Raw genomic sequence first — 12153 nt, forward strand, 5'->3', positions numbered from 1 at the left:
CTTTTTACTTTTTACTTTTATCCTCTTCGCCACTGATCAGCTCGTTAGCCGCTTGGGCGATCGGTCACGTCTCTGATTACTTTTTCCTTTCCATTTATCTTCTTCACCAAAAGATCGGCTTGCTAGCCGCCCGGGCGATCGGTGACGTCTCTGTCACACACTGTTGGCAAATACTGGGCATGCACCGGCTCCTGAATGTACCTGAACCCGCTCCAGTGTTAGTCAAGTCTTGTCTTGAAAGAGCTCACACGGTGCCGCCACAACACTCTCTGGTAGATTGTTCAGAGTTTACAACCCTCCTCCTGAAAAGTTTGCCCTCACGGTTTTCTGGACTTGTGGCTTCTTCAATCTTGAGCTGTGACCCCTTGTGGGGCGGGCGTCCGCCAGCTCAAGTAAGGACACTCAACTGAGTAGTGCCCCCTGAGATGCTTATACACCTCAACTAGGTCCCCCCTTGCTCGTCTGTAGTATAAGCTAGGCAAGTTCAGGCGCTCCAATCTCTCAGGGTAGCTGAGGTGCCGAAGTGCAGGCACCAGTCTGGTGGCCCTCCTTTGAACATTTTCAACCAACTGACAGTCCCTAGCATATCTCCGGGACCAGATGGGGTGACAATACTCCAGATAGGGAAGCACTTCACTCCTGTTTTATGAGGCCTATGTGAGAGGGGATCCACAACAGATTGTCCTTGACACCCCGGTCAACAAGGTACGCATATTTGTGTCTGGCTTCAGAGACAAGCGTGTGACAACTTGAGTTGGTGCCAAGGGCAAGTAGTGAGGATATAGTCAGTGATGATGAGACTGTCAGTGATAGTGGTTTCAATGAATTTAATAGCTGTGAGTATGGCAACTAATTCAGTTTGTAGAGTGGATGCCCAGTTGTTAATTCTAACTCCTTTCTCAATTATATTACCGTCAGGTTGAGTCACAACAATAACAGCCACTCCACAGGCGGTGTTTAGAGATCCATCAGTGTAGATGGTCTGTGTGATATTATCATCAGTCTGTAGAGTATATATGTGTTTAGAGCTCTCACTTGTGTGTTGGAGATAAATACTTTGTATAATTATTTTTTAGGAGGATATGTCGGTATTGTGATATCGAAGGGAACTGTCCGCCAGGGTGGCAGGAAGGACTGTTGTGTCTCAACTTTGTATAGATGGTCTAGTCCAAACATCTTCATACAGTATATGTTGTTTTAGTTTGGATCCATTTAGACTCACCAGTCCCATGGTTCATACATTCTAGCAATTTTAAGGAAACAATGTTATCAGGATCACCACGCAGAAGCCTCAGGGCTATCATGAGGTTGACTTCAATTATTCTATTTTTTACACTGGGTATACCTAGTTCTTTCCTCATATTAAGTACTTTAGTGTTCATGGGACATCCTAGGATAATTCTGAGGGCTTAATTTTGCATTTTCTCGAGCTTGTCAACGCCTTTCCTGTAACGAAGGACCAGGGCTGGTGCGTGGTAATCTATCAGAGATCTTATATAGCCTAGGTACATTGTTTTAACAATTCTAATAATAGCAGGCGGTGGTGCTGGTGAATGACTCAGTGATCTGGGGTAGGGATATATAAACGACGGGTGTGTGGTCATGAAGCCAGAGCGCCTCCTGCTGCCAAGAAGGTAAGGCATAACTGACTTGACCATTGCATAATTTATTATTATTATTATTATTATTATTATTATTTGCTGAGTTTCTTAAAACGTCTTTAATGACAAACTTTATTATTTAGGATTAAAGGTAATTTTGCGTGTACCATCCAGATATTGTAGATAGATATTTAATGAGTAAAATCGTCATACAAGTTCATACTGGTTCAGACGCTCCACAGCCGACCGTGGTGAAGAGGATGAAGTGAAAATATCATAAATATGTATAGACAGTGCATATACAGTATATAATATACATAGTATAGGTATACAAAGTGTCATATTGTGTAGCAAAGTTTTTTACTGATACTTTTCGTAGTGGTGTGTCCTGTCAGTCCATCAAGGCAGAGTGCACCAAAAGTTTAGCCTTCGGCATATGTTTTCAACAAATTTCACGACACGACTTTGTCTTTCATTGTACATAGTGCAGGTATACAATATACATAAACTGTAATGGTATACAATGTATAAAAAGCAGTGCTGATATATAATGCTTATAGACAGTGAAGGTATGTAATGTACAGTCTCGTTCAAGATTCTTCGAACACTGCTGGAGACAGCTGGCAACGCAAGGACGTTTGTTTACTATAGTACGAAGTAAAAATTATGAATGAATGTAAAAACCCAACCAATAATTAAGCAATGGGGAACTAAGTAACCAATCACCGATCCTTTTTACATGCATTCATAATTTTTACTATGTGCTTAAGCAAACAAGCGGCCTTGAGTTGCCAGCTGTCTCCAGCAGTGTTCGAAGAATCTTGAACGAGATTGTACATAGACAGTGCAAGTATACAATGTATATAATGGACACAGTAAATACTACTATGCTCGCAGAGAATGCAGGCATACAATGTACGAAAGCAGTGCCAGTTTACAATGTACATTGTATTTTCTATACTGTTAGCTGCTTCGGCGGCCGGTTACGTCTCTATTACACATTATTGGCAAGTACTGGCCGTACACTGGCTCCAGAATGTATCTGCTGTACCTGCACCAGTGTTGGACAAGTTTGGTCTTAAAATATCTTACACTCGGTGCTGTCACAGCTCTCTGGTAGATTATTCCAAAAGTTTACAACACTCATTCCAAAAAGTTTTCTCTGCCAATTTTCAGAACTTGTGGCTTCTTTAAACCTGTGATCTCTATAAGGGCGGGGATCGGCTAGTTCCAGGTATGAACACTCGATGTCTAATGTTCTCTGAGGTTCTTACAAAGTTATATTAAACACCCCTTTGCCCGTCTATAGTGTAAGTTCAGAAACGGCAGGTATTCTAATCTCTCTGGGTACCTGAGGTGCCGCAGTGCAAGCAGCGCACCAATCTGGTGGCCCTCTTTTGGCCGTTTTCAATCAACTGACACTCTCTAAGCATATCTCGTTAACCAGACGGGCCGTACTCCAAACGGGGAAGCACCTCACTTTAAAAGAGTGTGTGTGGAACGAACCATCTAGGTATGTGAATCATCTTCATATAAAACCTACTAGCTTGATTTGCTTGATTTTTCTCACAGTACGGTAGTCCGAGAACTAACTTCGTTGTCAACATGCACACCCAGGTCCTTTTCACATTTGGTGTTAGTTAATGACGTTTCTACGTCGCGTTGGGACATGTGATACGTCTCCATACTATTGGTACGACCTTAGTGCACCCTTTTACGTTTTCTGACGTTCATTCTTAATAGCCACTCCGTAGACCTCCCCAGAAGCCGACAGAGTTCTTCTTGTTGTGCTTCGCAGTCAGTTTGGTTCTTGATTCCCTTGAATAACTTACAGCGTTTGCATCTGGACAATCAATATATTGTCTAGTGGTAGATCCTGCTGCAATATGGCACCACAAAAATTGTGACCAAGTCCCAGGCTGCTGATCTGACTTTCTGCCTCATTTACACACAATTGCAGGGTTTCAATTGTTTCCCTTACTTTGACAACACAACATACATGTATCGTTTCTCACTAATGATTTTGTTTACATCTTTATTATTATTATTATTAGTAGTAGTAGTAGTAGTATTGCAGTGTTGTTATTATCATTATTGTTACCATTATTATTTTATTATATAATTTTTAATGTATTTTTTTTAAATTTTTATTTACTATGAATTATTATTTTATTTTTAATTTTGTATTTTATAATAAATTTTATTTACTATGAATTATTATTATATTTATTACATTTTCGTCCCCCAGGCCCCGATGTGGGTCAGTGAACTGTGCCCGGGTGGGCTAATCCTCGTAGTAGAAAAAAATAAATAAAAATGAAACGAGCAAACAACAACGGTCTCATTACCCCATTTGTTATGGGTACACATGACGAATTCTGGCCATTAATCACCAAGCATTTCATGTGGACATGATTTTTTTTTATCCACACTCAAAGGTTCCCTAATTCTATACCTTTCCAGATTAATTTTAGCTTTCTAGGGTATGCTATCAAATGCCTTGGCAAACTCGAGGTATGTATTGTTAATATTGTCAGCCCACTCCAGAATCGGTGTCCAAACATCCAACATTTCAAGTAACAGCGTCAAGTGGGAGTATCCCGGCATAAAACCATGTTGGCAGTCCTTTACAAGGTTGTTTCGTAGATGTTTTATCTCGGCATCGCGTATAATGCTCTAGTACTTTACACACTATGCCTGTCAGGCTCACTGGTCTGTAATTATTCGTGCAATGGCGATCACCCTGCATGAATACTGTATAGGGTGCATTTGTCAGTTTCCACTTGCTGGGACCTTTTGCTCATCCATACATCTGCAGAATAAGATTTTAAGGGGCTCTGCGAATATATTGTCTATATACATGCATTCTGTATATTGTTTGTATACCTGCACCGACTAGGTACATTTCTTGTATGCCTGCAATGTCTATGTGCATTGTTTATATTCGTACACTGTAATGAACATTTTACACCTACACTGTCTATGTACATTTCTTCCTGCACATTGTACAATACATGCTGAATCAATGTAAACTTGTATGGCGGTTTTACTGAATTAATATCTATCTATTTACAGAGTAGTGAAAGTGACATCTTCATAATAATTATTAAAAACATTTTGTATTAATAATGTTTAATTTTTGGATGTTATTTTTGCGTTTTAGCCGAAATCTTCCCCAATTAGGTACTGTATATACCATTTATTCTGTAATGAGGGATATTTTCATCGTACTTACCTTTGTAAATTTATCTTGAATAATGAAACTCTATATATATATATATATATATATATATATATATATATATATATATATATATATATATATATATATATATATATATATATATATATATATATATATATATATATGTGTGTGTGTGTGTGTATGTGTGTGTGTACATACAGTAAATCATCAAGACAATGACTAAACATGCATACAAGATTCATCTTGGTCTTTACAATTAATTTATCGTTTAATTTTAGTAAATTTAATTTATTGTTCAACCTATATAAATAGCATCAAACTTACGCTTAGACAAATGTTAGATTATATAAATTTTTTTATCTCTTATGAGGGAAGAGAAGAATTATGCACGATTACTGAAATGAAGTGTGTGTTTACAGATAAAATATAAACAAGATGATGAAGAATTGCATCATCGTCGTGTGCCTGGCAGTTCTGGTCTCAGCTGCCGTTGCCTTGCCACCACCAGGAGGTACGATACTTTGTGGGATGAGATATTTGGTTCACATTCAGGATGGGATGGAGAAAGGAAACTCACAATGTGCTCTCTGTATACATATTATATTGGATGTACAATGCAGCTTGGTGCTGGGAAGGCAGCATGGTTACAAGCGTGATGTAGAGAGCTGGTTGGTGAGGATGCTCAGAGGAGCAAGCTTGTGGGTCGCCATGGTTGCCGGCGGGAGCAAGGACCGCCAGGCAGGAGGAGGAGGGGTGTTGCTTGCTGGTAGCTGTGGGTAGTAAGAATGGTCACAACAAGGTGTGGGTCACCATGGTCGCCGGCTGGAGCGAGGGCCGCCAGGCAGGAGTGGAGGAGGAGGTGTTGCTTGCTGGTGGCTGTAGGTAGAAAGAGATAGGTCACCACGAGGTGAGATCTTATATAGCGGAGGTAGGCGTGGCTTAATAGTTGACCTCCGTCATGTAAGGCGGCGCTGGTTGACCTAGACACGAGGTGCGGCTGGATTCGTGGGTCGGCTCGTCAGCGACAAACAGCGTTTGTAGGGAGAATCCACTACAACTTTTCCTTTCCCCAGAAGAGTAAATATATCTACCCATGAAGCTATTAAATATAATTTGTACCACAGTAATATCATAAATGAGGTTGGGTATTACGTATAAGCATATTCCACTTTTATGAATTCTCAAAATGTAACTAATGAGTAATTTTTCTTCTGATAAAAAAATAAGATACAATATCGTGCAAAGTTTTGTGATATAGGCTTTCATGTGTGACTTCATTCTCTTCTACCCTTGACAACAGTAGCAGGAGTGCCGTTCGCGTTCTCCAAGGACATGATCTCGGCGTTCATCCCCACCGCTCAGGAGATCGCCCAGCTGCAGGCTCTCTACACAACACCTGCCCCAGCAGCCCCAGCCCTGGGCCCAACCCCACCCCCAAGTGAGTATTTTATCCTTTATAATAAGCTTATATAAACGGAAAGACCGTATCAGTTTGTACCCCAGATATAGTGCTGCACCCGATATAGTGTTGTGCCCCAGATATAGTGTTGTACCCCCAGATATTGTGTTGTGCCCCAGATATAGTGTTGTACCCCAGATATTGGTTGTTGTGATATGATGGTTGCAGATATAGTGTTGTATCACCAGATATAGTAATGTACCCCCAGATATAGTGTTGTACCCTCAGATATAGTGTTGTACCCCAGATATAATGTTGTACCCCAGATATAATGTTGTACTCAGATATAATGTTGTACCCCAGATATAATGTTGTACCCCAGATATAGTAATTACCCCAGATATAGTGTTGTGCCCAAGATATAGTGTTGTGCCCCAGATATAGTGTTGTGCCCCAGATATAGTGTTGTACCCCAGATATAGTGTTGTGCCCCCAGATATAGTGTTGTGCCCCAGATATTGTGTTGTGTCCCAGATATAGTGTTGTACCCCAGATATAGTGTTGTACCCCAGATATAGTGTTGTGTCCCAGATATTGTGTTGTGTCCCAGATATAGTGTTGTACCCCAGATATAGTGTTGTACCTCAGATATAGTGTTGTACCCCAGATATGGTTTGTGCCCCAGATATGGTGTTGTACCCAGATAGTGTTATTGCCCCAGATATAGTGTTGTACCCCAGATATAGTGTTGTGCCCCAGATATTGTGTTGTGTCCCAGATAGTGTTGTACCCCAGATATAGTGTTGTACCCTCAGATATAGTGTTGTACCCCAGATATAGTGTTGTACCCCAGATATAGTGTTGTGCCCCAGATATAGTGTTGTACCCCAGATATAGTGTTGTGTAGATATTGTGTTGTGTCCCAGATATGGTGTTGTACCCCAGATATAGTGTTGTACCCTCAGATATAGTGTTGTACCCCAGATATAGTGTTGTGCCCCAGATATAGTGTTGTACCCCAGATATAGTGTTGTACCCTCAGATATAGTGTTGTACCCCAGATAGTGTTGTGCCCCCAGATATAGTGTTGTGCCCCAGATATAGTGTTGTGTCCCAGATATAATGTTGTGCCCCAGATATAGTGTTGTACCCCAGATAGTGTTGTGCCCAGATATAGTGTTGTGTCCCAGATATAATGTTGTGCCCCAGATATAGTGTTGTGCCCCAGATATAGTGTTGTACCCCAGATAGTGTTGCCCCAGATATAGTGTTGTGCCCAGATATAGTGTTGTGTCCCAGATATAATGTTGTGCCCCAGATATAGTGTTGTACCCCAGATATAGTGTTTTACCCCAGATATAGTGTTGTGCCCAGATATAGTGTTGTGCCCCAGATATAGTGTGTGCCCAGATATAGTGTTGTACCTCAGATATAGTGTTGTGCCCCAGATATAGCGTTGTGCCCCAGATATAGTGTTGTACCCCAGATATAGTGTTGTACCCCAGATATAGTGTTGTACCCCAGATATAGTGTTGTACCCACATAAATACAGTATTGTTGTACCCCTGTTGTACCCTCAGATATAGTGTTGTACCCCCAATATGGTGTTGTACCCCAGATAGTGTTGTACCCCAGAGATAGTGCTGTGCCCCAAATATGGTGTTATACCCCAGATATAGTGTTGTACCCTCAGATATAGTGTTGTACCCCAGATATAGTGTTTTTCCTGCAGATATGTGGTGTACCCCCAGATATAGTGTTGTACCCTCAGATATAGTGTTGTACCCCAGATATAGTGTTGTACCCCAGATATAGTGTTGTGCCCCAGATATAGTGTTGTACCCCAGATATAGTGTTGTGTCCCAGATATTGTGTTGTGTCCCAGATATAGTGTTGTACCCCAGATATAGTGTTGTCCCAGATAGTGTTGTAGATATAGTGTTGTGCCCCAGATATAGTGTTGTGCCCCAGATATAGTGTTGTACCCCAGATATAGTGTTGTAACCCCAGATATAGTGTTGTGCCCACATAAATACAGTATTGTTGTACCCCTGTTGTACCCTCAGATATAGTGTTGTACCCCCAGATATGGTGTTGTACCCCAGATAGTGTTGTGCCCCAGATATAGTGTTGTGCCCAGATATAGTGTTGTGTCCCAGATATAATGTTGTGCCCCAGATATAGTGTTTGTACCCCAGATATAGTGTTTTACCCCAGATATAGTGTTGTGCCCCAGATATAGTGTTGTGCCCCAGATATAGTGTTGTGTCCCAGATATAGTGTTGTACCCCAGATATAGTGTTGTGCCCCAGATATAGTGTTGTGCCCCAGATATAGTGTTGTCCCCAGATATAGTGTTGTACCCCAGATATAGTATTGTACCCCAGATATAGTGTTGTACCCACATAAATACAGTATTGTTGTACCCCTGTTGTACCCTCAGATATAGTGTTGTACCCCCAGATATGGTGTTGTACCCCAGATAGTGTTGTAACCCCAGAGATAGTGCTGTGCCCCCAAATACGGTGTTATACCCCAGATATAGTGTTGTACCCTCAGATATAGTGTTGTACCCCAGATATAGTGTTTTTCCTGCAGATATGTGGTGTACCCCCAGATATAGTGTTGTACCTACAGATATGGTGTTGTACCCCAGATAGTGTTGTTGCAGATATATTCTTATACCCCAGACATAACATGGAGTATTTGTTCTGCCCTCAGCTATGCCTCCCGCAGTTGCTGCCTTGGTGGCCAAGTACAAAGCGGCTGCGGCTGCCTTCGCCCCTGTCCCAGCCCCAATTTGAGGTTATTTGAAGTTATGGGAGGTCACCTGATGTCATCTAAGGTCAACTGAAGTCATCTATGATCACCCTGAATTATCTGTGAGATATTCTTTGTCTCTTGGTTCATATGTTTTCTATAATTATAATGATATAGAAACTCTGTATTTGTGGTAAAATTTAACTTATTTATGTATTTGTAGTGATACAGAGACAGTTGTTCTCTGCATGTGTAGTGATTTGTCGATAAAAATTAAGGCTCGTTTATATTTTCTCATTGGGTGTGAAGTAGCCTAGTCTGACTGTAATGGAGGGACCAGATTTAGCTTGTCATTTATTTGTTATAGTTGTTGCCTGTTTAATAAAAATAACAAAACACACTAAGTTTTATGTATCTCAAATAAAAGCAACATAAATACAAAGTTAGTTTCTTTTATTGATCATTTTGATGTACAGTCCTGGCCAAAAGTCTTGTGCCAGGCAGTTTTGGCTAACCTGGTTATGTGGCATGTCGGAGACACACGCACGCATGAACACACATGGTGTGTGCCAGAAACCATTATATGGAGTCTATGTGCATACTCTATGAACTACACAATTTACCGGAAAATTTTTTGAAATCTGACCAATATTTGACGCTATTTGCACTGAATCTTAGGAAATATTCTGAGGTTGAAGATGGTGTAATTTAGCATCCTAATCTTTGTATATAGACTTATATTACAGGATAATAGAAGTCATAAATTTTTAATATATTATTTCCACAATTTTAAAATACATGAATTTACTGCACTATAATATGGTTATTACTGTACTGAATGTGTAACAATCATTAAGCATTTTAATACTTGTATATAATGACTAACTAACATTGAACACTAACAGAGCTCATAAAATTTGCTTATCAGTTTTTGAACACCCGTAAAATACATTGCCTTTATTTTTGCCAAGTACAATGGCAAATTTCATCTTCCTGGGATTTCTCTGTGCAAATGTGTTAATTACTTGGTTTATATCCACTGGTATATCTCGGTGCATGTGCAGTAATGTCAGGCCTGTCAGTCTCTCATTCCCCATTGACCATGCAGTACCTGGAGGGGGGGGGGTTCCGGGCAACCAGGAAACCCCCCTGGGTGCGCCCCTCCTTTCGACATTTTCAATCAATTGACAGTCTCTAGCATACCTCGTGACAAGCGACGGACCATCCGGATACCTAAATGACCTTCTTATAAGACCTACTAGTTTCGTTGCTTGATTCATCTTCTTCTCACAATGGCCCGAGAACTTAAGTTCATTGTCGACATACACACCCAGGTCCTTTTCCCATTTGGTCTCAATTAATGCAGTCATTTGTCCTGTTGGGACATACGATACGCTTCCTTACTGTTGGTGCGACCCAGGTAAATCTTCTTACACTTCGTGACATTGAATCTTAGCAGCCATTTCTTCGACCATTCTTGAAGCTCATAGAGATCTTTTGTAGTTCTTCACAGTCTACATAACATTATCAGTGATATTGGCCACTGTCAGTCAGTAGCTAAAACACAATGCCTTGATCATTCATGTCTATCACACCATACTTTCAAGTTTTAATGTAATACAGTACTTGTAACCATGTAAAACCACCGTGTTCCTGTGCATAAAGAAAGTACATGAAATGTTTGCAGTGAACTCTTACCGTTTCATATTATATTACATAAGTATGATGACAGGAATATAAAATGTTGTCTTAGGAGAAGTAAATTACTTATATGTTACAAACACACGTTTAAAATAAAAAAGAACACACATTGTGTCCACTAGACATCTGAATTATGGGAACAATCCACTCAAGAGCGTGTCTATGTTCTCCTACACTTTGAACGTCACCACTTATCGGTGATAATATTTCTCTTATGCAAGTGCCTGGAGGACAGAAATTATATAAAACACTATATTCATAGAAGAGAGGTTTATAATGGAGACTGATGGTGGTGGGTACATTATCCCTCTCCTATTGCTTTTATTGAAGTTTTAAATGACGCCAGTCTCATTGCTTTACTTTACTTTTATCCTTTTCACCATTGATCGGCTCGTTAGCCGCTTGGGCGATCGGTCACGTCTCTGTTACGCACTGTTGGCAAGTACTGGGCATGCACTAGCTCTGGATATTGCCTGAACCCACTGCAGTGTTGGTCAAGTCTTGTCTTGAAGAGCTCACACTCGGTACCGTCACAACACTTTCTGGCAGGGTGTTCCAGGTTTACAGCCCTCACTCCAAAAACGTTTGCCCTCATGGTTTTCTGGACTTGCGGCTTCTTCAATCTTGAGCTGTGACCCCTTGTGGGGCAGGCGTCCGCCAGCTCAAGTAGGACACTCGGCTGAGTAGTGCCCCTGGATGCTTATACACCTCAATTAGGTCACCCTTGCCTGTTTGTAGTATAAGCTAGAGCAAGTTCAGGCATCTCAATCTCTCAGGGGTAGCTGGGGTGCTGAGAAGTCACAGGCACCTCTGGTGGCCACTCCTTTGAACATTTTTCAACCAACTGTAGAGTGTCCTAGCATATCTCGGGGACCCAGACTTGGGTAACGAGTACTCCAGATGGGGAAGCACTTCCTCTTGAAGATCGTTATGAGGACGGACCGTCTAGATATCTGAAGACGACCTTCTTATAAGACCCATCAATTTATTTTACTGGTTACCTTCTTCTCGCAATGGCGGGAACTTCAGCTCATTGTCAACATACACACCGAGGGTTATTCTCATTCAGTCTCAAATAGTGCAGTTTCTTCATCCGTTAGGACATATGATACCTTGCCTCCTTACCGTTGGTACGCCCCAGGTGCATTCTCTTACACATTGTGACATTAAATCTCAGCAGCCATTTCTTCGAAGCCATTCTTGGAGCCCACAGGGGGATCCTTCTGCAGCTCATCCACAGTCCGCTTGGTTCTTGATTTCCCAGAAATAACTTGGCGTCATCGGCATTATTTGTACGGAGAATTGGCTAACGTCGGGCATGTCATTTATGAAACAAACAAACAACAGCGGGCCCAATGCACTGCCCTGTAATTTCCCACCCAGCCCGACAGGTACGGATGTTGATTTCGTGATGCCATTAATCACCACACACCATCGGTCATGGCAGAAAGTGCTATCCACGCTGGGACATTCCCCGATTCCATTGC

General features: G+C 41.2%; 1 protein-coding gene across 3 annotated transcripts; it reads left to right on the top strand.

Moving 5' to 3' along the window:
- The first annotated feature begins 1533 nt into the window (after nucleotides 1-1533).
- LOC121868991 (angiomotin-like) lies at nucleotides 1534-9407 on the top strand. 3 transcript variants are annotated; one of them, XM_042370047.1, is made up of 4 exons: nucleotides 1534-1634; nucleotides 5226-5317; nucleotides 6110-6244; nucleotides 8927-9407. In XM_042370047.1, the coding sequence occupies exons 2-4, from the start codon at nucleotides 5242-5244 to the stop codon at nucleotides 9007-9009; spliced, it is 294 nt and encodes a 97-aa protein (XP_042225981.1). In that variant the 5' UTR covers nucleotides 1534-1634; nucleotides 5226-5241; the 3' UTR covers nucleotides 9010-9407. The 3 variants fall into 3 exon arrangements, with proteins under 3 accessions (XP_042225981.1, XP_042225979.1, XP_042225980.1); XM_042370045.1 differs by having other exon boundaries at nucleotides 1536-1634; nucleotides 6107-6244; XM_042370046.1 differs by lacking the exon at nucleotides 1534-1634 and adding an exon at nucleotides 2799-2835 and having other exon boundaries at nucleotides 6107-6244.
- The last annotated feature ends 2746 nt before the right edge of the window (nucleotides 9408-12153 follow it).

Source organism: Homarus americanus, unplaced genomic scaffold (genome assembly GCF_018991925.1).
Source record: "Homarus americanus isolate GMGI-L3 unplaced genomic scaffold, GMGI_Hamer_2.0 scaffold24694, whole genome shotgun sequence".
Classification (NCBI taxonomy): Eukaryota; Metazoa; Arthropoda; class Malacostraca; order Decapoda; family Nephropidae; genus Homarus; species Homarus americanus.